The sequence below is a fragment of the Suillus subalutaceus genome, assembly GCF_016647625.1.
Source record: "Suillus subalutaceus strain FC151 chromosome Unknown DFJ58scaffold_108, whole genome shotgun sequence".
Lineage (NCBI taxonomy): Eukaryota > Fungi > Basidiomycota > Agaricomycetes > Boletales > Suillaceae > Suillus > Suillus subalutaceus.
The window spans coordinates 38,261-61,456 of record NW_024540357.1 but is presented as its reverse complement, the minus strand read 5'-3'; the positions used below and the strand labels follow the sequence as shown (position 1 = coordinate 61,456).

The 23,196-nt window shown below is 44.6% G+C and overlaps 7 protein-coding genes across 7 annotated transcripts; 3 read left to right on the top strand and 4 right to left on the bottom strand.

The window, feature by feature from the left end:
• Nucleotides 1–491: 491 nt before the first annotated feature.
• Nucleotides 492–1,252, bottom strand: DFJ58DRAFT_731576 (uncharacterized protein; the record flags this gene model as incomplete). Its single annotated transcript, XM_041386058.1, has 3 exons — nt 492–503; nt 552–722; nt 1,142–1,252. The coding sequence occupies 3 exons, from the start codon at nt 1,250–1,252 to the stop codon at nt 492–494; spliced, it is 294 nt and encodes a 97-aa protein (XP_041240345.1).
• Nucleotides 1,253–6,197: 4,945 nt separating this feature from the next.
• Nucleotides 6,198–7,794, bottom strand: DFJ58DRAFT_731575 (uncharacterized protein; the record flags this gene model as incomplete). Its single annotated transcript, XM_041386057.1, has 5 exons — nt 6,198–6,439; nt 6,496–6,656; nt 6,709–6,853; nt 6,908–7,037; nt 7,147–7,794. 5 exons carry the CDS (start codon nt 7,792–7,794, stop codon nt 6,198–6,200), a joined length of 1,326 nt encoding a protein of 441 aa, XP_041240344.1.
• Nucleotides 7,795–9,174: 1,380 nt separating this feature from the next.
• Nucleotides 9,175–9,528, bottom strand: DFJ58DRAFT_632357 (uncharacterized protein; the record flags this gene model as incomplete). Its single annotated transcript, XM_041381222.1, has 1 exon — nt 9,175–9,528. A coding segment is annotated over one exon (354 nt), but the record flags the coding sequence as incomplete, so codon positions are not given.
• A 1,230-nt stretch (nt 9,529–10,758) lies between these two features.
• Nucleotides 10,759–11,435, top strand: DFJ58DRAFT_665268 (uncharacterized protein; the record flags this gene model as incomplete). The annotated part of the gene is made up of 3 exons (XM_041382490.1): nt 10,759–10,807; nt 10,931–11,004; nt 11,052–11,435. Coding segments are annotated over 3 exons (507 nt in total), but the record flags the coding sequence as incomplete, so codon positions are not given.
• A 2,417-nt stretch (nt 11,436–13,852) lies between these two features.
• Nucleotides 13,853–14,498, bottom strand: DFJ58DRAFT_844308 (uncharacterized protein; the record flags this gene model as incomplete). The annotated part of the gene is made up of 4 exons (XM_041393067.1): nt 13,853–14,061; nt 14,085–14,093; nt 14,313–14,393; nt 14,468–14,498. 4 exons carry the CDS (start codon nt 14,496–14,498, stop codon nt 13,853–13,855), a joined length of 330 nt encoding a protein of 109 aa, XP_041240341.1.
• A 424-nt stretch (nt 14,499–14,922) lies between these two features.
• Nucleotides 14,923–15,532, top strand: DFJ58DRAFT_731573 (uncharacterized protein; the record flags this gene model as incomplete). Its single annotated transcript, XM_041386056.1, has 3 exons — nt 14,923–15,101; nt 15,149–15,401; nt 15,452–15,532. The coding sequence occupies 3 exons, from the start codon at nt 14,923–14,925 to the stop codon at nt 15,530–15,532; spliced, it is 513 nt and encodes a 170-aa protein (XP_041240340.1).
• A 1,643-nt stretch (nt 15,533–17,175) lies between these two features.
• DFJ58DRAFT_731572 (uncharacterized protein) lies at nt 17,176–17,578 on the top strand (the record flags this gene model as incomplete). Its single annotated transcript, XM_041386055.1, has 3 exons — nt 17,176–17,218; nt 17,269–17,370; nt 17,421–17,578. The coding sequence occupies 3 exons, from the start codon at nt 17,176–17,178 to the stop codon at nt 17,576–17,578; spliced, it is 303 nt and encodes a 100-aa protein (XP_041240339.1).
• Between the last annotated feature and the right edge of the window lie 5,618 nt (nt 17,579–23,196).

The following is a 23,196-nucleotide window of genomic DNA, read 5'->3' as shown; positions in this document are numbered from 1 at the left end:
GCATTACAGTAGGCGAACTTGGGGGTGAGGTGATATGGGGACGCAGAGTTTCTGCAGCCGTCCATGGTCACGACAATGGTGTTATCTGTAGCTTGATCAATTGTAGGGCTGCATAGACGAGTCACAAGGTGAAACCGGGAAATGGGTATACCTGTGGTATATGTAGTATATGTAGGGCAAACTGCTGCAAGATAATGAATGTGAATGTGAGGAAGTCTCATACCAGAAAAATTTGAGCGAGTGCAGTCTGAAACGAATGAAGCAGTTGAACGCGTCAGTTTCTCCATAGTGTTTGTGCAAATGGTTGAGCATGATCTACTTCTAGGATAACCTCTGCAATCAGCGAATACATGTAGAGTCGTACACCACTGAAAAAGTCTTTAGTACATTGACCTCTAAGTGAATGCAAGCAATGCCGGATTACAAAAAAAAATGTGCGACATGAACCTGCAACAACTAGTAAACTAGGAGGATTGAGAGGAAGGGGCAATCTAATGTTTTGCCTGCGGTAAATGTGAGCATGCGGTTGACAAGGAAAATGGTGTTTGTACGATGAAGGGATCTGGTTGAGGACCGCTATGGAGGTGTTGTAGAGGAGATGATGGGGGGTTCGATGAGGGAAGGCTCAGTTTGACCCGTTTATTGAGGGGAATGATGTAATAAATGGTCATAAGCCAATCCAACGTAGCAGGAAAACCCTTTGAGCCATTTGTAGATGGATTCTAACAGGAGTTAATGAGAACCCTAGAATGTGATGCAATGAAACACTGACCGAATCTGGGCTGCAGTCGTCCTGTTTTAGCACGAACATAAAATAGCTCAAATGCGACAGGGTTGCCATTTAGTCGAATCTCTAGAACCGAATGACTCTTGAACTGTGCTGTTAAATGTTGACAAATCAAAGCCTTGGAGTACCTTGGACAATAAGTGTTCTGAATGTCTGATGCAGAACTGCTCGAGCAGTAGCCTGAATGTAGACCCAGAAATGAACGGTTCTCTGAGGGTCCGGGCATCAAAAAATTGGGTCTAGTAGGTAAATAAGAAGCGAGAAAATGAACTAAGAATTCACTTACTCTGTCGTGGAGTTTATCATGTTCAAGAAAGTTGCATTGAGGTCATTGATCGATGAGCATGAGCATACGTTTTCGAGCCAGTCCTCGACTTCTTTGAGGAGGGCTTTGAGAAGAGGCTCTTGATCAGACTGAACAGACGAAGTCAATGAGGATCGACACATCGCGATCAGCAATGACATTGTGCCATTTGGACACAGAAATAAATGTGTCACAGAGGCTTTGTTGAGAAATGGGAAAATGTTGTGTATGAGTTTGGTGATGGTATATTTTCACTTTCAATACTGAGGGGTCATCCTGACGGTTCATGCTCGCGCTTGCGCTTTGAGTTGTCTTGAGGAATTCTGGAGTTAGAGGACATCCTGTGCATATCAATTGAAGGCAAAAGACTCAATGGGTTGGACTTACATTTGTGGGTTGGATGATTTGGTGAACAAGAAGGGTGTGGTGTCACGATGAGTGAGTTGTTTGGGAATTATGGTTTCGGCTTCATTCTGTATCGGTGTGTTTTCTCCTATAATTTACCCCACACGCGATTATGGTTGGCTGTGTTTGTGACTTGGAATTAAGATTCACCAGATAAGATCTACCTCTGCTTCAATATCATGAAGCGGAACTACTTCCGCATTGACATTTGTAAGTTCATGACATTCAGCTGAATCGCCTCTCAGAAATGACCCCTGCGGGTGTGATATGTTGATATTTGACAGGCATAGGATGTGGACGTGAAAACTGGTGTTGGATGGACCTCTGGAGTTTGAGGACGAAAGTTGAGACTGATGGTGTTAGATGTCAGCCTGAATGATTGTGTTCAATTAGGGACAAGAAGACTATTAAGAAGGGGTCTTTGTTCTTGGCGTGCATATGGGTTTGATACATGATTGGGTGATTAATCTATGCATTCCATGTCTACCAAGGAGCAGTAGTACTGACTGTTTGATGAGAGTATGAGTGCGGACATGAAACGGCAGCGTTTGACGATGTATGATGACATCTGCTTCGAATAATTAGGGAGCAAAGGTTCGTATTTGACAAACATCGAGGTGTATTGGATAGGAACACGGTGCAATGGGAGGTTAAAGTCAAACCTGGGAGCCTCACAGACTTGTGGGACTTTAGCGACATTGATGATATTGATGACTTTGGCAACTTCAACGACTTCAACGACTTCAATGACTTTAGAGACTTTGATGACTTTGGCAACTTCGACGACTTTAGTGAATTCAACGACTTCAGCAACTTTAAATATTAGGTTTAGATACTACAGGGACTTTGGGCACAAGATCCGCTTCGAATTACGGAGCAAAAGTTATTACTTGAAGGAGGTCAAGGTGTTTTCGACAGAGGAGTAATTGCGTGTGGTGTTCAAGTCAAATGTGGCAGCTTGGAGGCTGGCGACTTTAGCGACTTCCGAGACTTTAGACATTAGGGTTAGAGGCTATGGAGCCGTTTGCAACAGTGTCTGCTTCGAGTTACAAAGCAAAGGTTTGTACGAACATCCGAGTACATTGGATATAAGGGCACTGGCGTGATAGGTTCAAGTCAAATGTAGCAGCTTGGAGACTTCCAAGACTTTGGCAACATCTGCTTCAAATTGCGAAGCAAAGGTTTGTATGAGCATCAGGATGTTTTGGATATAAGGGCACTGGCGTACCAAGGGGTTCAAGTCAAATATAGCAGCTTCGGAGACCTCCAAGACTTTGGCGACATCTGCTTCGAATTACGAAGTAGAGGTTTGTATGAGCGTCTGAGTATTTTGGATATAAGGGCACTGGCGTGAGAGGTTGAAGTCAGATGTAGCACCTTGGGAGACTGGACTGGCAAATTTAACAGCTTTAGCGACTTCTGAGGCTTTAGATATTAAGCTTAGTGACTATGGAGATGTTGGCCACATGCATCTGCTTCAAATTACAGAGCAAAGGGTGGTACTTGACGAACATCGGAGTGTTTAGGATAGAAGAGCAGTGCTGTGGGAGGTCCAAGTCAAACACAGTAGCTGTTTACTTTGGCGACTTCAAAGACATTGGCAACATCTACTTCAAATTACAGAGCAAAGATGGGTAGTTGTAAATATTGGGATTAGAGACTGCAAAAACTTTGGCCACAATGTCTGCTTCGAATTACGAAGCAGATGTTTGTACTTGAGGGAGGTTGGAGCATTTGGGATAGAAGGGCACTGGCATGGGAGGTTTGAGTCCACTGTGGCACCTTGGGAGACTAGACTAGTGACTTTGGCAGCTTTAGTGACTCCTGAGACTTTAGACATTAAGCTTAGAGACTGCAGAGACATTGGCCACAAGCATCTGCTTTGAATTATGAAGCAAAGGGTCATGCCTGACGAACATCAGAGTGTTTTGAATAGAAGAGCATGGATGGAAGAGCACTAGGCCATGGGAAATTGGTATGATTGAAATGTGTTGTTCTAGTTACTTTGGAGACTTCCAAGACTTTGGCAACTTCCAAGGGTATATGGTAAAAATTCAAAGTAAAGTATCTGAGTCCTCTAATATTACATTTTCTGTTTCACTGTTACAGTCTCTTAATACATGATGACGACAGAATTACGAGCAGCATTGAGAAAAAAGAAGTCTACACAGAACGGAACCTTTCCTGCCATCAACTTGGCAGCAAGGCAACAGCAGGCAGCGACTTGTCTGGCAAAAATCCTTTCATGGATACCAGAGCTTCGAGACAGTATTCAATGTGCATATTTGGCCAGGAGACATATTCCTCAAATTACAAGGAAAAGGTCTTAAAAGGGTGGCTATGAGTGTAGTATCCATTACATGCAAGTGTTGAGCATCGGAGTTGCTCTTTCCATGACCATATATAGTAAATACTCCCATGTACCCATCTGGGTATAACGCCTTACAGCCTGAGGATGTTTCCAAATAGTGGTGATAAATATGATATACACAGCATTTGGGAAATGTGTGAATCCCACCAATTTAAGTGGAGAATGATGCCCATCTGATACCATATCTAGGCAATGTAATTTTGTGCTGCCCTTGGAACTAACCCGACATATGAGTCATGTCTGACTCGTTTAACAAGTCAATATTTGTACTTAGGCAGGCTTTGCGAAATGCAACATTGAGGTTTAACTCAGTGGCCATATCTATGCAAATGTTATGTATGAATGGAGAGCACTACTTAAACAAGCACGAGTCCAGGAGATTGCTGGATGCCCCAAAGTCCGAGCGTCCATAGAGTCCTCTAAGCGACAGAAGTCAAATTGATGTTATGGTATTGTAGGAGTGTGGGTATATGAAGTCTCTGAGATTGAAGGTATGTAAATGAATCAGACAACATTACAATGTTGTAAAGCACTTTAGGCAGGTCAACGGTTCTTCTCTACTGATGGGTTCCCCTGGATGCATTTGGCTGTTGCTCCCGTCCGTCTGCTTCTTGCGATATGTCTTGGTTGCCGTCTTCAAGTCCTTCCAGAAATATTTGATGATGGTATTTGCAATATCGTGCGCTGGTTGAGTGGTGCTCGATCGCACTTTTGGTTTTTTGGTGCCAGCAGCCACATATTTATCGCATTCCAAGACCATAGTGCACAGGGCGATGAGGGGCCTGTTGTATAACTCTGGAGATAGCATTACAAGCCTGCGACTTCATGCGGGTAAGGAGTGTGCGTGTACTTGGTTAGTGAGGATTTTGCCTTGTTTATGGTCTATGTAATGAGAAAGTTCTGTTAAATGCATGCATTCGTAGTTGTAGAAATGCCCCCCGGTGGCAAACAAAGCCACAGGTGTGTAAAGTGCATGAAACTGTCCTGCCGGTTGTATACTCCCAAATATAAGTCCAAATCGATATAATATCATGATGCACTCACAGCATGTCACTTGGCAAGAGAGTGACAATTTCTCCATGCCAATTGTCCTGGATATTCGCTCAGTTTTGGTAGAGATCGGTCAATGTTAAGGCTATGTCGGAGAGGTTGGTCCGAGTAATCGTGTCCTTGTGGATTGGTTTGAATAGGCCCCATTTTTTCTCACCGGTTTCAATTTGAACAAAGGTCATGCTGCCATCAGAATCATGGTGGGGATTTGTCCAATACGTGGACCTGTGGAGCAAAGACCACAAATGTACAATGAAGTTGTCCAGATGGGCTTTGTCACTGATGGGGCAATCGACTGTGGTTTGTGTTAAGACCATAGCTCAAGGGTAGACAGATCCGAAGGGCTTGGCCCCAGCTCATGCGCTGTGCCCCTTACCCGAGTATGTGCCCTTAATTTCAGAATAAAGTCCAGATGGAATCTGACAAAGTCCGAAGGACTTCTGGATGAGTGCGAGAAACTTCCGGAGGAGTTTCATCCACTGTATTAGTTCCGAAGGTAAGACTTCCCAAGGTAAGTTCCCTAGATAGAAACACATAGAGGATAGGCTGCAAGGGACAGAGTCCAAAGCAGGATAGGATAGGAGGAGTGGTCCGAAGCACAGGACGTCCGGAGGTCCAAAGGTTAAGATGTCTGAAGGTTGCATCGTCCGAAGGTTACAATGTCCGAAGGTTACAACGTCCGAAGGTTACAACGTTTAAAGGTTATGATGTCCAAAGGTCCAAAGGTCCAAAGGCTTACAAGGACCAGAGGAGCGGACAGGATTAGGACAGGAGGGGAAAGGCTACTATGGACAAGGTCCAGAGTAAAAACAAACAGAGGTAGACTACACTATGGTAGAGTCGGATAGACGGGGTTTAGACAGAAGTCTCGGAAAGACAGGAAGTGCCGGAAAGGCAAAACTTCGGCTTAGGGAGTCAATCCCTAAGCATGGATATAGATGGAAGGATAAATCTGGAGGACTGGAAAGTCGGCCTAGGGAATCCTTCCCTAGGCCTAAGGAAAGGTCAGACTAAGACGGACCACAGTCCAAGACAAGAATGAGTGAAGTCTAAGATAGATATTCGAACTAAGGAAACTTTACAGGAGTTGTACAGAGGTTTATATACTGGAAGGGATCCGAGAGGATCAGTAAGCTGAACACAAATGCTATGTACGAGCATGTGGAAACATATTGGTAAGTATGAACGGAACATAAGTAAATGAACTCGGAGATGAACAGAGTACAAGGATCAATAAGCAAGACAGAAACACAGATAACCAAAGTCCGGAGTCAAGGGGATTACCATAAGGAGATAGACGCTGATTTAAGGTTTGGGCTTTGGATATGAGTATAGGTCAGATCCGGAGGTCTAGAGATATCGGATGAGGCGTCTGGATATCGGATGAGCGGATCTGGAGATCTAGGTGAAGATGAGACTAGGATATGGATCATGGATATAGACCGATAGTCTAGGGAAGGTAGAGTCCAAGATGGAATGAGCTCAGATCCGATAGGACTAAGGGTGGATGAAGCAGGCTTAGCTGCGGAGGTCCGAAGGTATGGATATATGGATGTACGAAGGTGTACGGATCCAAACCGATAGTGGACTGGAGGACTGAAGGCATGGATAAGGGTATGGAGGTCCGGATGTGCATGCGGAAGGTGTCCGGAAGGCATGGGAACATCATTGGATGTAGGTCCGGAATACGGGATATGACAGTTTGATTCCATCCATTGGTAATGCCACTGTCGAGAGTACTAGGTGTGGATGGGTTAGTATTGTAATGGCGTGCGATGGTACGGTACGCACCTCAGATATGACGGGAGACCGCCCTGTCCATATGGAACGTCGAGTATACATTGTATCTTGTTGGGGTCGTGTATGTTGCATATGAATTCTGCAAGTGTTGCGTTCTGGTGGGGATATGTAAAATCCTTCGTGCATTGTTCAGCGTCTGCTTAGCAGCATTACATTAGGTGAGAAACAAGATGGATGTTGACAGACTCACCATGTAGTATGACACACATGAGGTCTGACATTCCATGATCTTCCAGGTATTCTAAATCAAGCGTTGCAGGCTTGGGTGTGCTCACTTGCCGAATGACAACGGCTTTGTTGATGCGAAGCGCTGCAGATATCTTGTCGCATAACTGTCAGCTTGTAAAGCACTGATCACTATGCTGTAAGTGGACGACATTTTTTGAGGTCGTGGGAAGCGATTCTGGGAGTGAAGCAAAAAAACGATACTGCAAGAGCGTCTTCTTTGCATATCTTTATGCCGTTCTTCATGATGCAGGGAAGCACAGTGGTAGATCCATCGTCCCATTGAACGGTATCTGATTGTTCATGGACTTGGGAGCCAATGATAGGATTTGCCAGATCGCGGAACTGTAGGTCGGTGAGTGCAGACAAGGTGGGTGAGGGGTATGCTTGGTCATCTGGAATGGAGGAACAATTGACGGGAGGGCTGGGTGTGTCTGTCATGACGGCGATGTCACACATTTGGCAGGGCGTCACAATGGTTGTGAGGGTCTCCTGTGCCAGGAGGATGGGGCCGATGGGGATGGTGTCGGGTTCTGAGATGGATGGGCCCACATGACCTGAAGGCGCTTCAGGAGATGAGGTCTGAGGCTGCTTTTGAGGGGCGTGGCCTTGGGAGTTTGTGTCAGGCGTGTGCTGTTTGCTCTGCATTTCCTCTCTCTTGCATTTTTGCCATGCCCATTTGTTGGCGGTGTTCTGTTCCTTCATCTCTTGAGCACTGTGTGGATTGCATTTCTCATTGGCAAGCCATCTTTTTTGCTGTTCACATTGCTTTTCCTTGGGAGTTAAGGCTGAATTGGCGAGATTGGAGTGCTGAAGTCTTGGCTTCTTCTCAGTTTGCTTGAGCTGTACCATGTTATTTCAATGAGGAATTTCCTCATCAAGATAATGCCAGACGTGTTTTTGGAACGAGTTGGGAGAGGGTAGTTTAATGCGTTGAGTTTAGGATGAGATGAGAGTCTTAAGTGAATTCGATTGTGGTTTAACAGCGTCAGACTAGAATTTATGTAATGTTTTTTCATAAGAACTCTGCACTACTGTGGGCTTCAATCAGGAGTGGACGGCTGAGGATGTCAGAAGTGTTTTATGATAGGAATTCCACTTGTAGCTAGAAACTTGGTAAGCATAATGTAAATGTAGTAGGTCCTCAAAGTCCTCAAAGTCATAGTCGAAATCTAAATCATGTTTTCAAAGTCTTGGAAGTCCTCAAAGTGGTATTCAAAATATATATTATGTCCTCAAAGTCTTGGAAGTCCCTAAAATCATAGTCAAAATATATATTATGTCCTCAAAGTCATGCAGGTCCATCCCACTTTGCGCATTTTCACATATTGAGAGCTTTGTCTGGTATCTACACTTTCATTTTCAACACCTGGGTCACAATCCTCTTCCTCCCAGCCTATCCAAGCGATGACACACCTCACTGCTTGCAGGAGTCAACAAGGCATGGGCTGCACGAGGAGAGCGCTAGCATGGTGGGCCTGTGGGAATGGCGGGCAGACTTGGATGTTGGGGGAGAGTGCTGGAAGACTCTGCATTGTGTCGGGACATCACAATGTATTGAATTGCAACACAGGTGTTGAGTTGAGAAGTGTGCTAGTGTGACTAACTGGAATTTGCAAGTAGAAGCCAAAGACATGGTGTTGGAGTAAAGGGAGTGCAAGACAGACTTTTATGACATCTTACGAGACATCCATATTTGGAAGTTGAGGACTTCAGCGACCATTGTAACTTTGACAACTTCGAGCACTTATTGCGAGTTAATTTACCACGTATTAGAGTTTGGGCATGTAGAGTTGGTTAAGGTCACGAATTGTGAGGCACTATGCTATGTATTACAAGCGAGAAGGAATGGGTTCTTCTGGAGGGAAGAAGAATCATCCATCTGGCGACAGTGAATTTTGGAGGGATGTGTGTTGGCGGAGCAAGTGCATTACTGACATAATCAAGCGCTTGAAAAGTTCAAGGCCTGCCGTATAGTATATACAGCAAGAGCACACTAGTGGAGGTGATGTTGATGCAAACAAGAAAGACCTTGGTATTTCTGACCAAGTTCTCGATTGACATTTGAAATGGACATCTCCCCCTCCCACTGTGACAGCCGCCAGTGTTAACCTGTGCGTCATAATCCGGTTGTTTTACTTGAATCAGAGCATGCAAGATATAAGTGGGAATTTGTGCTAATACCGATGGATCAAGACTTTCAATGGGTTGACATACCAGTGCCTTGAATGTCGGAGAAAGCCATGCGATGATTCTGAAGCAGTGGCAAAGCTGGAGTTTTGTTGTTGGATGGAGATCTGGATGGGTTTGGAGATGATGGATGGCATGCAACTTTGCGACTTTGATGTCGAAGATGGCACCCATTTTAAGCAGTGAGATAAGAAAGGGCACAGATTCAGTGTTTGTTGGACTAGGTTCATTCATAGTATCAGCTTGAATTCTTGAATCTTTGAGTGATTCAATAGTAAGACAATCAAAGTCAGCACTGGAATGACCATGCAATACAATTGGGGATTCATCCGAACAGCCCTCATCTTGACGGATGCCAGTGCGAGGCAACGAGAATAGATTCACAAACACATGGGACCATCATGCAAGAAGGTCAGCTGGAACATGATGGAGCTGTGATTGAACCTAGTGAGAACCAACATGGCCACGGGGTAGTTAGGACATGATTCAATAGTTACACATGTAGAACTTACCTATAGAACAACAAATTCACTACAGTAATGAGCTGCCGAGCATTGCAGAATGTTTGGTCTATTTGATGGCAGTCACGGTGAATACATTCAATTCAGATGTAGACAACTGGGAAGCAGACATTTACCTTTGTATCCCTCCGGGTGCTACTGAGCTCCGAGTCATTGCAGTAGGTTAGAAATCAAGCATCGACAAGGTCAAGAACATGAAAAAAAACACAGTTGAACTGTTGAAGTGCTGACGGTTTATGTGTCACACTTACTAGTTGACACGGAAATTCTCTTGGGTTTGGTACTATTATGTTGGAAGGCTATCGTCCCCTACAATTCCCGGCACGTCGCATAAAAGCAATCTTAATGAGCTTTTTGTATAGTGCAAATTCTAGATATGCCAAGGTCAATCCCATCAGTATGGAGACAACACCTCACCAGACACATGGACATCCTCGCAAAGTCATCAACAGTGATTGGCTTGAAGATGCACTCTCTCCCTGATGAAAAATTACATTCAAACTAATGTGCATCAGCAATTCTCAGCAATCTGCAATGCTGATCTTGATGTTCTTGTTAAGACCTTCAAAATCCACAAACCAGATTCTGGCCTGCATTACCTAGTCGGCTTTCTACGATCCCACAGTGTTCGGATTCCGCGGCATCGAATGAGGAGCTCAATGCATAGAGTTGATGGTGTGGGCCAGATGCTACGGTGACGCAAAGTGATTCAGCATCGGAAATATGCTGTGCCATGGTCCAACCATATCTGGCATTTAGACAGGCATCACAAACTCATCCTCTGGGGGATTTCCATGGACTTGTTGACGGGTATTGTCAAACAAAATGTTATTTTTTATATTACTGATTTGCTGAACTCACTGAATTTTAGATTGTAGCTCTTTGAGCAAACAATAATCGTGCTTCGACAGCCCTAGAAATATTTCTACAAACAATAGAAAAACATGGAATACCTCTTTGGATGAGAGGAGATCAAGGGGGTGAAAATATTGAGGTTTCTATTTGGATGGTGATGCACCACAGTCCAAACCATGGCTGATTCTTATGGGGATTGTGAGTTGCAGTGACCGTCTTCTAAGCTAGTGGGAGGGCTTCTAATTCCCATAGCTCAACCCATAACACCAGAATTGAATGCCTTTGGGTAGAGGTTGGCTGTCAGTTTGCCCGATGATGGAAGGCATTCTTCACATGCCTTGAACGCCTTCATGGGCTAATTCGCAAGAATCCCCACCACTTATGGCTCCTACCGTTTCTTTTTCTTGATCTCGTGAACATAGATTGCGAGATTTTTGTGGAGGAATGGAACCATCATCCAATCTCTGGTCCAACAACACAGCACCAATCTCCACTGGTAAGTAGAGGAATTCTCGCATCAATTTTTCTGCTTACTCTCACTAGGATATTTGTTTGCTCCCTGATATTGAGAACAGAGTTTATATTACCAATCCATTGCATGATGTACACCCTGATATACTTACCCGATACTATGGTACTGGTGGCCCACCACTGTCTCACATTGATGAAGAAGATTCCAATGTGCAAACTCAAACCACCTTACAAGATGAGATTGCCAGTGACCTGCAGTCAAACCTTCATGACCAGCCTGTCCCTGTACCAGACAACTCAAATCCATTCCCTTCTCCTGAAGCAGAGGTCATTTTCCACCAAGCCCTCGCTGATGTGCAATCTGCAGGTGTGAAGCCTGATGATACATTTCTTCCCGCTTCAGAGTGGGCAATCAATACTTATGAAACTCACGAGGATATATCTGTAGGCTTTTGAAAGACAAAGACCTTAATGATGCACCTCCCACCCAAAATATGGATGCCCTGTGCTCTTGTTTGGGCACAAGGTCTTTCAGTACTGCATTACTTGCTAGAATAATGATAATCCTACTATTGAATATGTCAGAAAATATGTGACAAATGAAGTGGCTGTGATAGAATCCTTTAAAATCAATTCCATCACAAAAAACCACAACCATGTTGCTTACCATCACTAGTGCTAATGCTACAACTTGTTGATTGAATTTCATGTATAGAAGAAAACCATAGCAAACCTTCGAAAGGCAGGTATTGGATCAATTGTCATGGTGACCGTTGGACTTGTGAGTACCTAAATTCATTGTGCCCCCCCAAGACTTGCATTGACATCAACAATTATGTCTATTAGAATAGAAAGGGCTGCATGAAATGGAAGCTCACACCTGACACAGACAAGACCGAAGGGCTGCAAAAACATGACAAGAAGTGACATTGACGAATATTTACATACCCTATTCCCTCGCCTCTTTGATTTCCTCGAGAACCGCCATATTGCTAACAAGAACTCAGACTCAAAAAGCCCAGATGGGTTTTACTGGTACTTGATTGTCAAAAGTGGCAAGGATAGAACAAAGACCCCTTCTAGACATGACTCATATGTCGGGTTAGTTCCAAGGGCAGCACAAAATTACATTGCCTAGATATGGTATCAGATGGGCATCATTCTCCACTTAAATTGGTGGGATTCACACATTTCCCAAATGCTGTGTATATCATATTTATCACCACTATTTGGAAACATCCTCAGGCTGTAAGGCGTTATACCCAGATGGGTACATGGGAGTATTTACTATATATGGTCATGGAAAGAGCAACTCCGATGCTCAACACTTGCATGTAATGGATACTACACTCATAGCCACCCTTTTAAGACCTTTTCCTTGTAATTTGAGGAATAGTCTCCTGGCCAAATATGCACATTGAATACTGTCTCGAAGCTCTGGTATCCATGAAAGGATTTTTGCCAGACAAGTCGCTGCCTGCTGTTGCCTTGCTGCCAAGTTGATGGCAGGAAAGGTTCCGTTCTGTGTAGACTTCTTTTTTCTCAATGCTGCTCGTAATTCCTGTCGTCATCATGTATTAAGAGACTGTAACAGTGAAACAGAAAATGTAATATTAGAGGACTCAGATACTTTACTTTGAATTTTTAACCATATACCCTTGGAAGTTGCCAAAGTCTTGGAAGTCTCCAAAGTAACTAGAACAAACACATTTCAATCATACCAATTTCCCATGGCCTAGTGCTCTTCCATCCATGCTCTTCTATTCAAAACACTCTGATGTTCGTCAGGGCATGACCCTTTGCTTCATATTCAAAGCAGATGCTTGTGGCCAATGTCTCTGCAGTCTCTAAGCTTAATGTCTAAAGTCTCAGGAGTCACTAAAGCTGCCAAAGTCACTAGTCTAGTCTCCAAGGTGCCACAGTGGACTCAAACCTCCCATGCCAGTGCCCTTCTATCCCAAATGCTTCCAACCTCCCTCAAGTACAAACATCTGCTTCGTAATTCGAAGCAGACATTGTGGCCAAAGTTTTTGCAGTCTCTAATCCCAATATTTACAACTACCCATCTTTGCTCTGTAATTTGAAAGTAGATGTTGCCAATGTCTTTGAAGTCGCCAAAGTAAACAGCTACTGTGTTTGACTTGGACCTCCCACAGCACTGCTCTTCTATCCTAAACACTCCGATGTTCGTCAAGTACCACCCTTTGCTCTGTAATTTGAAGCAGATGCATGTGGCCAACATCTCCATAGTCACTAAGCTTAATATCTAAAGCCTCAGAAGTCGCTAAAGCTGTTAAATTTGCCAGTCCCAGTCTCCCAAGGTGCTACATCTGACTTCAACCTCTCACGCCAGTGCCCTTATATCCAAAATACTCAGACGCTCATACAAACCTCTACTTTCGTAATTCGAAGCAGATGTCGCCAAAGTCTTGGAGGTCTCCGAAGCTGCTATATTTGACTTGAACCCCTTGGTACGCCAGTGCCCTTATATCCAAAACATCCTGATGCTCATACAAACCTTTGCTTCGCAATTTGAAGCAGATGTTGCCAAAGTCTTGGAAGTCTCCAAGCTGCTACATTTGACTTGAACCTATCACGCCAGTGCCCTTATATCCAATGTACTCGGATGTTCGTACAAACCTTTGCTTTGTAACTCGAAGCAGACACTGTTGCAAACGGCTCCATAGCCTCTAACCCTAATGTCTAAAGTCTCGGAAGTCGCTAAAGTCGCCAGCCTCCAAGCTGCCACATTTGACTTGAACACCACACGCAATTACTCCTCTGTCGAAAACACCTTGACCTCCTTCAAGTAATAACTTTTGCTCCGTAATTCGAAGCGGATCTTGTGCCCAAAGTCCCTGTAGTATCTAAACCTAATATTTAAAGTTGCTGAAGTCGTTGAATTCACTAAAGTCGTCGAAGTTGCCAAAGTCATCAAAGTCTCTAAAGTCATTGAAGTCGTTGAAGTCGTTGAAGTTGCCAAAGTCATCAATATCATCAATGTCGCTAAAGTCCCACAAGTCTGTGAGGCTCCCAGGTTTGACTTTAACCTCCCATTGCACCGTGTTCCTATCCAATACACCTCGATGTTTGTCAAATACGAACCTTTGCTCCCTAATTATTCGAAGCAGATGTCATCATACATCGTCAAACGCTGCCGTTTCATGTCCGCACTCATACTCTCATCAAACAGTCAGTACTACTGCTCCTTGGTAGACATGGAATGCATAGATTAATCACCCAATCATGTATCAAACCCATATGCACGCCAAGAACAAAGACCCCTTCTTAATAGTCTTCTTGTCCTAATTGAACACAATCATTCAGGCTGACATCTAACACCATCAGTCTCAACTTTCGTCCTCAAACTCCAGAGGTCCATCCAACACCAGTTTTCACGTCCACATCCTATGCCTGTCAAATATCAACATATCACACCCGCAGGGGTCATTTCTGAGAGGCGATTCAGCTGAATGTCATGAACTTACAAATGTCAATGCGGAAGTAGTTCCGCTTCATGATATTGAAGCAGAGGTAGATCTTATCTGGTGAATCTTAATTCCAAGTCACAAACACAGCCAACCATAATCGCGTGTGGGGTAAATTATAGGAGAAAACACACCGATACAGAATGAAGCCGAAACCATAATTCCCAAACAACTCACTCATCGTGACACCACACCCTTCTTGTTCACCAAATCATCCAACCCACAAATGTAAGTCCAACCCATTGAGTCTTTTGCCTTCAATTGATATGCACAGGATGTCCTCTAACTCCAGAATTCCTCAAGACAACCTCAAAGCGCAAGCGCGAGCATGAACCGTCAGGATGACCCCTCAGTATTGAAAGTGAAAATATACCATCACCAAACTCATACACAACATTTTCCCATTTCTCAACAAAGCCTCTGTGACACATTTATTTCTGTGTCCAAATGGCACAATGTCATTGCTGATCGCGATGTGTCGATCCTCATTGACTTCGTCTGTTCAGTCTGATCAAGAGCCTCTTCTCAAAGCCCTCCTCAAAGAAGTCGAGGACTGGCTCGAAAACGTATGCTCATGCTCATCGATCAATGACCTCAATGCAACTTTCTTGAACATGATAAACTCCACGACAGAGTAAGTGAATTCTTAGTTCATTTTCTCGCTTCTTATTTACCTACTAGACCCAATTTTTTGATGCCCGGACCCTCAGAGAACCGTTCATTTCTGGGTCTACATTCAGGCTACTGCTCGAGCAGTTCTGCATCAGACATTCAGAACACTTATTGTCCAAGGTACTCCAAGGCTTTGATTTGTCAACATTTAACAGCACAGTTCAAGAGTCATTCGGTTCTAGAGATTCGACTAAATGGCAACCCTGTCGCATTTGAGCTATTTATGTTCGTGCTAAAACAGGACGACTGCAGCCCAGATTCGGTCAGTGTTTCATTGCATCACATTCTAGGGTTCTCATTAACTCCTGTTAGAATCCATCTACAAATGGCTCAAAGGGTTTCCTGCTACGTTGGATGGCTTATGACCATTTATTACATCATTCCCCTCAATAAACGGGTCAAACTGAGCCTTCCCTCATCGAACCCCCCCATCATCTCCTCTACAACACCTCCATAGCGGGTCCTCAACCAGATCCCTTCATCGTACAAACACCATTTTCCTTGTCAACCGCATGCTCACATTTACCGCAGGCAAAAACATTAGATTGCCCCTTCCTCTCAATCCTCCTAGTTTACTAGTTGTTGCAGGTTCATGTCGCACATTTTTTTTTGTAATCCGGCATTGCTTGCATTCACTTAGAGGTCAATGTACTAAAGACTTTTTCAGTGGTGTACGACTCTACATGTATTCGCTGATTGCAGAGGTTATCCTAGAAGTAGATCATGCTCAACCATTTGCACAAACACTATGGAGAAACTGACGCGTTCAACTGCTTCATTCGTTCAGACTGCACTCGCTCAAATTTTTCTGGTATGAGACTTCCTCACATTCACATTCATTATCTTGCAGCAGTTTGCCCTACATATACTACATATACCACAGGTATACCCATTTCCCGGTTTCACCTTGTGACTCGTCTATGCAGCCCTACAATTGATCAAGCTACAGATAACACCATTGTCGTGACCATGGACGGCTGCAGAAACTCTGCGTCCCCATATCACCTCACCCCCAAGTTCGCCTACTGTAATGCCAGTCCCATCCCCCTTGCCCCGCTTCCATGAACCCAATCAGTGTAAACCATGCTGGTACTCCTATGTCAGGTAGCGTGCTCTCTCTTGGTTTCCTGTGACCTCGCTATTTTTGATCCTAATCATCTGCTGATGTTCCAGTGTCAATTGGAACAAAGGTGGGCTAGCACAAGACCAAATGAGTGTAGGTTGGAATGGACAGCAACAGCGCATCCAGCAGTCGTGTTCTATTGTAGCCATGTACATGTAATTCACATTTCCAATATCATTGTAACAGATCTGGTACAACCTAGAGTAATGAGAAAATATTGTATGCACACACATTTGCACATGTCCTAGTATCATTTTCTGGAGAGTTGATCTTGCTCAGCTCTGACAACTTTCATGGAACACCATCCATTCTCAGCACAGTTGGTTCTCAGTGTACCTCAATCTCAAAACATTAAATTCGACCACAGTTGAAGGATCCGCGACTCCACATAATCATTATCTATAGCACGTTGAACTACAGACCACTGAAATGGAATATCCACGTTTGTGTGTGGAATTGTGGATCAACAATATTGCCATTTGTGGCACCTCAACATTACTCACACTCTGCTTGCCTCGATTACTCAAATCCTTGACTTAAGCTCTTCGTTACTTGTTCATCAACTACATTCAATCTCACCGTAACTTCTCATTGGAAATTCCAGCAGGTCGTTTCTCAGTGGTTTATATCTCTATGAACACGCGCTCAACAAGCACTCTGACTCTAAATACCTGCCCATCTGCGTTTCAACACCTCACCAGCGCACATCCAGCATTTCGTTGATATCCCTAACCAACCTAAACTTTTCCTTGGAAATTTCAGCGAGTCTTCTCTCCATGGTTCAGTCCCTCAACTTCTCAAACTGTGCATTGCCTTACACCCTCTCTGACATGTCACATGCCTCGGTCCAACACTACCTCCTCAAGAAAGCCAAAGGCCGCGAATTCCCACACCTCGTATACGGCCTGCAGCCATGTCTGTGACTCGAAAACCTCCAGTCGAAGATCATGCTCCTGGTGAGACAAATCCTCATCATCATTCACAACACCTCATTTCCATTCCTTAGACAATGACAAGGGATCAACGTCCCTTGGAGCTTCATCTTGGCCAGAGAACCCATGGGCAGACGTCGAGCAAATCACCACACGGCCAAAATGGGGCCCTACATGTACATCGACCAAATATCTACCAACACTCGTCTGACCTCCTTTACTCCAGTCGTCGACTATTGCAGCAAGCCAGGCCAATTCTGGCCGAATGGACAAGAGCCTCCCTTCAAAGGTCAGAAAGCCGTGAAGCGTATCTTCGTCACCAAAGGCAAAATGCAACCGCGCAAAGAGATCACCCAAAAATTACGAAAGAAATCAAAGAGCTGAAGAAACTATGTGTCACCTGACATATTTCACCCACGAACGGGAGATATCAAACTCTACTACGACTACTCCGACTATGATAATACCGACTCCCACCATTTATACCTCCAAAAGCCGTGGGTTTTATAGCCTTCAAGAGTCTCTTGACGATGCCATTTGCGAAGGAAAGAGGTCGATCGTCCACCCCCAACTCAAAGATCAACCGTTGCCTCTGTGAATGTTTGAGTCTTTGGGAGAAGCTACATGCAGTGCACGATGCCAAAATGTCGTGGCAAAATGCAGATAGGTGGTTGGAGCAAAAAATGTATGACTGCAATATGAATCCTCTATCTGCCCGCCAAGAGATGTATTATCTACCATACCACAAGAAGTTGGCTGGGCAAGGCTTAACCAGCCTAAGAAGTACATCACAGTTTGCACGATTCTTGTCAATGATGCTTGGTTGTCGGATTTTCTCGTGGACATGATGATACACTCCACTATCTGATGATTAGTCCCCAACCAGTCCAACCTCGTTATCACTGACACCAAGCTCACGGATGCGATCTGACTGGCTAAACCAAACTTGATTTGTTGCCCAATGCATCTGAGGAAGGTTCTCTTTTTCCCAGTGTGCATCCCCGGAATGTCCCACTTTGTTGCATTTCGCATTGATTTTAAATGTAAAACCCTTGCACTATGGTAGGACATTTCCCTAACTGGTAAGATGCAAACTGATTTTAACACAGGAGACTCTTTGAATCTCCGAGGGGAACTTGGGAGCTTCATTCAGAAGTTACAGTGGTGGCTCACTGTGCGTTTTCATGGGCCATTCAAAGACCAAGGAAATACCCTCACACACGGCATTCAGCAAGATTCAATTTCTTGTGAACTGTTTTGCATTAATACCATTGCTCATAACGTCTTTGGCGATCCCCTCAGCATCCCCATCCCTGCGCGTGCACGAGAAAAATGGTTTCAGCGGATCGCTTACAAGTATATTACAGCAGTGCCACAAGAAGAAATTCCTACCGTTTCTACGTCTGATATGGTAGTAGGTCCCCCTCCTCCTCCTTGGACGTCACCAGGCAGGCTGCCACAGTGTCAAACTGAAACGGAGCAGCAAAAGAAGGAAAAGAGGAAGCAGCTGATACCAATATTCAAGGAGAAAGCTGATGCACGAGCAGCCATGTTGTGCAGGACAGAAAGAGAAGGAGATGGAGGAGCAGAAGGAGATTCAACAGGCAGAGGGAAGTCAAGAGGCAGCTCGAGATTGAAAGGCAGAAGCAGCTCGAGGATTGAGAGGCAGAAGCAGCTTGAGATCAAGAGGCAGATGGAAGTCGAGAGGGCCAGAAGAAGCAGCTCGAGATCGAAAGGCAGCAGGAAGCCGACAGGCAGAGGGAGCTTGAGATCAAGAGGCAGCAGGACCTTGAGATTGAAAGGCAGAAGGAAGCCGACAGGCAGAGGGAACTTGAACACCAACACCTCAAATGGGTACAGAAGGTGTATTCGGGTGGTCGAGTTATCGCGGACAACAGCATGGACGTTGACATCGAGCCAGGCGAAGTGACCTCTGGGTCACACGCACCATCTCCAACCAAGGGCAAGATGGACACAGTCAATCGCCGAGATCGTTCTCCTTGTCGCCCACATGCACCCTTTGTTCCAAACCATTCATGCTGTTCATTGTCCTCCTCCTCCCCGTGGATCATCATACCATGCATCTCGCAGAGAACTGTCTCCCCCCCGTCTGCCATTGTCATATAGAGATTATGCTCCATCTCAGTCTGACCGTCGCGTGCCTCCTTGTCGTTACTGATCACCTCCCCAAGAACATTTGATTCACTGCGGTAGATCCCCCTCGCCGGGTAGAGCTCAGGGAAGTCACGACAGTCCAACCGTCAACACAGTCCTGTCCGGGAGAAGTTATCGCAGTAACATTTGCTTTCCCTCAAAACAGGCAGCTTGTCATAACAATTTTTTCTTATCACAGCGCCTTTCCTCATCGCGGGCCACAAACAAACCGCCATGAGTACATACTATTGTTACTCTGAATCCTGAATTTAGTTTTATATTTATAGCTCTTGATTCATGCACCCTTCGTATCACACGAGCACCTTCCACCAACGTACCTGCTACACCGTCATCAATTCCTGGCACTTTGTCTCTCCCAATGGGATATCTACAGTTCTTGCCCTCTTCTACTGTAACAAGCGTCGCAGGGTTGAACATGATGGGCTGCCGTCCTGCCAATAACACAGTAACCCGCTTCATCTTAGAAATGAACTGCCTCACACAGTACGACGACCTCAATCCACTTTCCCCATTGTTGGTAGCGATCCTCAAAATGCCTTCTCCACATCACTTGTTACCCTCCATATCACCTCCTCCATGCCATATCTCATGGTAGTTGGTCGTATCCAAGAGGACTGAAATCAGACTGCGTCTATGGAGAGCACAATATCCGGATGTCCCCCTGTGGTTTTTCGCAATTCGTTGTCTCTCCCAGCAGAATGATTGGTGGGTCTTTGCCAATCCCCAGCACCTCATCGGCCCACTGAGTACCCTCTCAGGTCCACGTCCCGCCTATCTGGACCAAAAACTCTCTTGCTCACAAGGGGCAACGGAGAGTTTGAGTGGTATGAAAACAGTGTCAGGGATATGCTCCGACTCCCATTCAGCCGCCGTTTCTGTGGTATGGGTGGTCTTCTGTGGCGACTTGCAATCCAATTTGGACCAGACAACCTAATTTTGGCTGCCCTGTCTGGACCTTCGAGCGACGCTTCTATGCACTCAAACTCGAGCGTATCGGCACCGATGTTGACGACATGGTAACGGATGCCCACATCAATACCCTATTAGGCCTAACGATGACAACCATATCTTATGGCCTCCCATTGATGTATTTGACAAGTACATGCAGTGGCAAGGAGAATGGACGGCAAGCCTGGAGACATGGTCATGAGGCCATTGCCGCGATAAAAAATAGGGATCCACGCACATTTGCCACCCATAGTCAATGGATATCGAGACTTGGCCAGCATACGGCACTTCATTCAAGACACCAAGGTTTGTAACTGAGGGGCAAGCAGAGTTGTTGTGCTTTGACATTGATCGGTTGGATCCAAGATCTATCGCAGCTTTAGATTAGCTTGGGTCATCGTCATTTTATTTGGTTTACAGAAATCACTCATTATAACCCATGCCACACGTCTAGCAATGGAATGTACTTTTACTTCTCATACTTCTTGTACAATTATTGGGTTGAGGAATTCAAACTTCAAGAACAGAACAGTATTTGCACGATACATTGGATCAAAGGACTATCACTTCATGGTATGCAATTTTGTCTTGATGAGACTTTTTCCAAACCAACGTCTTATAAGCCCACAAAGTCGAACCTCCAAATCTATGTCTTACAAGTCACTTGAAGTAGTCCAACCCGAATTACCATTACTAGTATCTGATATTTATTCATTTACATAATGATCGCTACAACCGGTCTTCCTCCAGTTAATTCCTGTATACAGGCAAAGATCAGGGAGAACACATCAGTGTCCTAGTTTGAAAGTTTGTTTTGGAGGACTGAGCAGTTGTTTAACTCAAATGCTGAACAGTGCTGATACTGGATGCTTGTTTTCTGTGGATGTGACTGCCTGGATCAGTGGTGGACCGAAGTTGATAATCAATAGTAAGGTTGTCCTGTATACAGGTGAAGATCAGGGAGAACACATCGGTATTGTAGTTTGAAAGTTTTTTTGGAGGACTGAGACAAGTTTTCGAAACCCATGCCTGTATCAACATGCTTGCTTGAGCCACTCCCAAACAAGCATGTTGATACTGGCATGGGTTTCAAACAACTTGTCTCAGTCCTCCAAGACAAACTTTCAAACTAGGACACTGATGTGTTCTCCCTGATCTTTGCCTGTATACAGGAATTAACTGGAGGAAGACCGTGTAGCGATCATTATTAAACATGAATAAATATCAGATACTAGTAATGGTAATTCGGTTGTGACTACTTCAGCGACTTGTAAGACATAGATTTGGAAGTTCCACTTCAGCGACTTCTGAGACATAGATTTGGAGGTTCGACTTTGTGGACTTATAAGATGTCGATTTGAAAAAAGTCTCAAGACAAAACTGCATACCATGAAGTGATAATCCTTTGATTGAATGTATCGTGCAAATTCCATATCTTAAGGACATTTGGGTCGTTACCATCCTGAGGCCCATGCACTCAAATGCTGAATGGTGCTGATACTGTTGCTGCGGATGTGACTGCACAAATCAGTGGTGGACCAAAGTTGAAAACTGATAGTATGGTTCTCAACCACTTCCGACTTAATGCTTTAATGCATCAACATCGACATTCAACCAATCACTAGTCTGTAATTCAGACTAGTCATCCTTCCCAAAAGACAAACCTGGCTGTAGACACTTTCCCTCCTCACAGCATGCACTTGAACCCGATTCTCAACCCTCTGCTACTCACTCTCCCTCTCTCAACACTCCTGTGCATATCCCCACAGGACATGGCATCCATAAATTCGATTGTGTGGGCTCTCCTCGCCATAGAACCACAATGCTAGTTGAACGGCTGGTACTGTGACGCACATCTCGGACTTTCTTGCAACTACTGTGCCGTAAATCTCAAATATGTCCATGCCCCTCGGACTTGCTTGTTCCGACAGCAATCCTTCTACTGTCATGATAGAAGCACTCATATCCACCAAGTCAGTACTGAATGTTGCCATGTGAGTATATGTTCATATACAGATGTTGACAATCCTCAATTGATGCCTTCCATGTCACAGCGCCTTGCCGTCCACCTCTCTTAAGAGTTTAGGACATTAGATTCACAGTATACATCGTTCCTCCGCTTACCAGTTGCAAATGCTCCGCCTCCACAACAACATCCTACTTGAAATCTTCAAGTACACCTACGAGCAAGCGCGAGATGAGCTACTTCAGTGACTTCATCCCTCTCGCTAACCGTCAATAAAACCTTTTTTCACGTCTTGATCCCCGCCATTGTGGAGGAAGCGACCATCTGTAGACCCCCTGCTACACCTCATACCCAAGCATGTCTCGCAAAAATGGTTGATTGAGAACCAGTCGTCATATGTACATAGCTCAAGCCTTTTGTATCTAATTTTGATCAATGTTGAACATTGATGACTCAGACAACACAGAGTTTCAAGAATCTCTCCATCTGTTTCACTCGCTTCAGCATCTCACAGCCTCGCCTCTTCAACCCACTGCAATGGAAGTCATCACATCCTTGCCATCTTTGGAGTCCTTAAGCGTGGTGGTATATGACTCACTCAAGACACTACCATACAATGTCACTTCATTTTAAATCATGCTCCGGAGGCGTCAACTCACCTCGGTGGAGTTGCATTGGCAGATTTTATCACTTCCCTCGCACAAGAATTCGACATCACTAACCATCCCAATTTTTCTGCTGTGGACCTCCACTGCCTTTCGGTCAGCATGGACATTCACGTGACACACAACGGAGACACGTTTCCAATCCACTTTTTGGAAGACCTATATAGCATCCTGATGGCACATGTCAACCTCGCGTGCTTCTCCATGTGTATAGGCTTAGTTAGTGGGTTAGTGTTTTAGTGAAAATG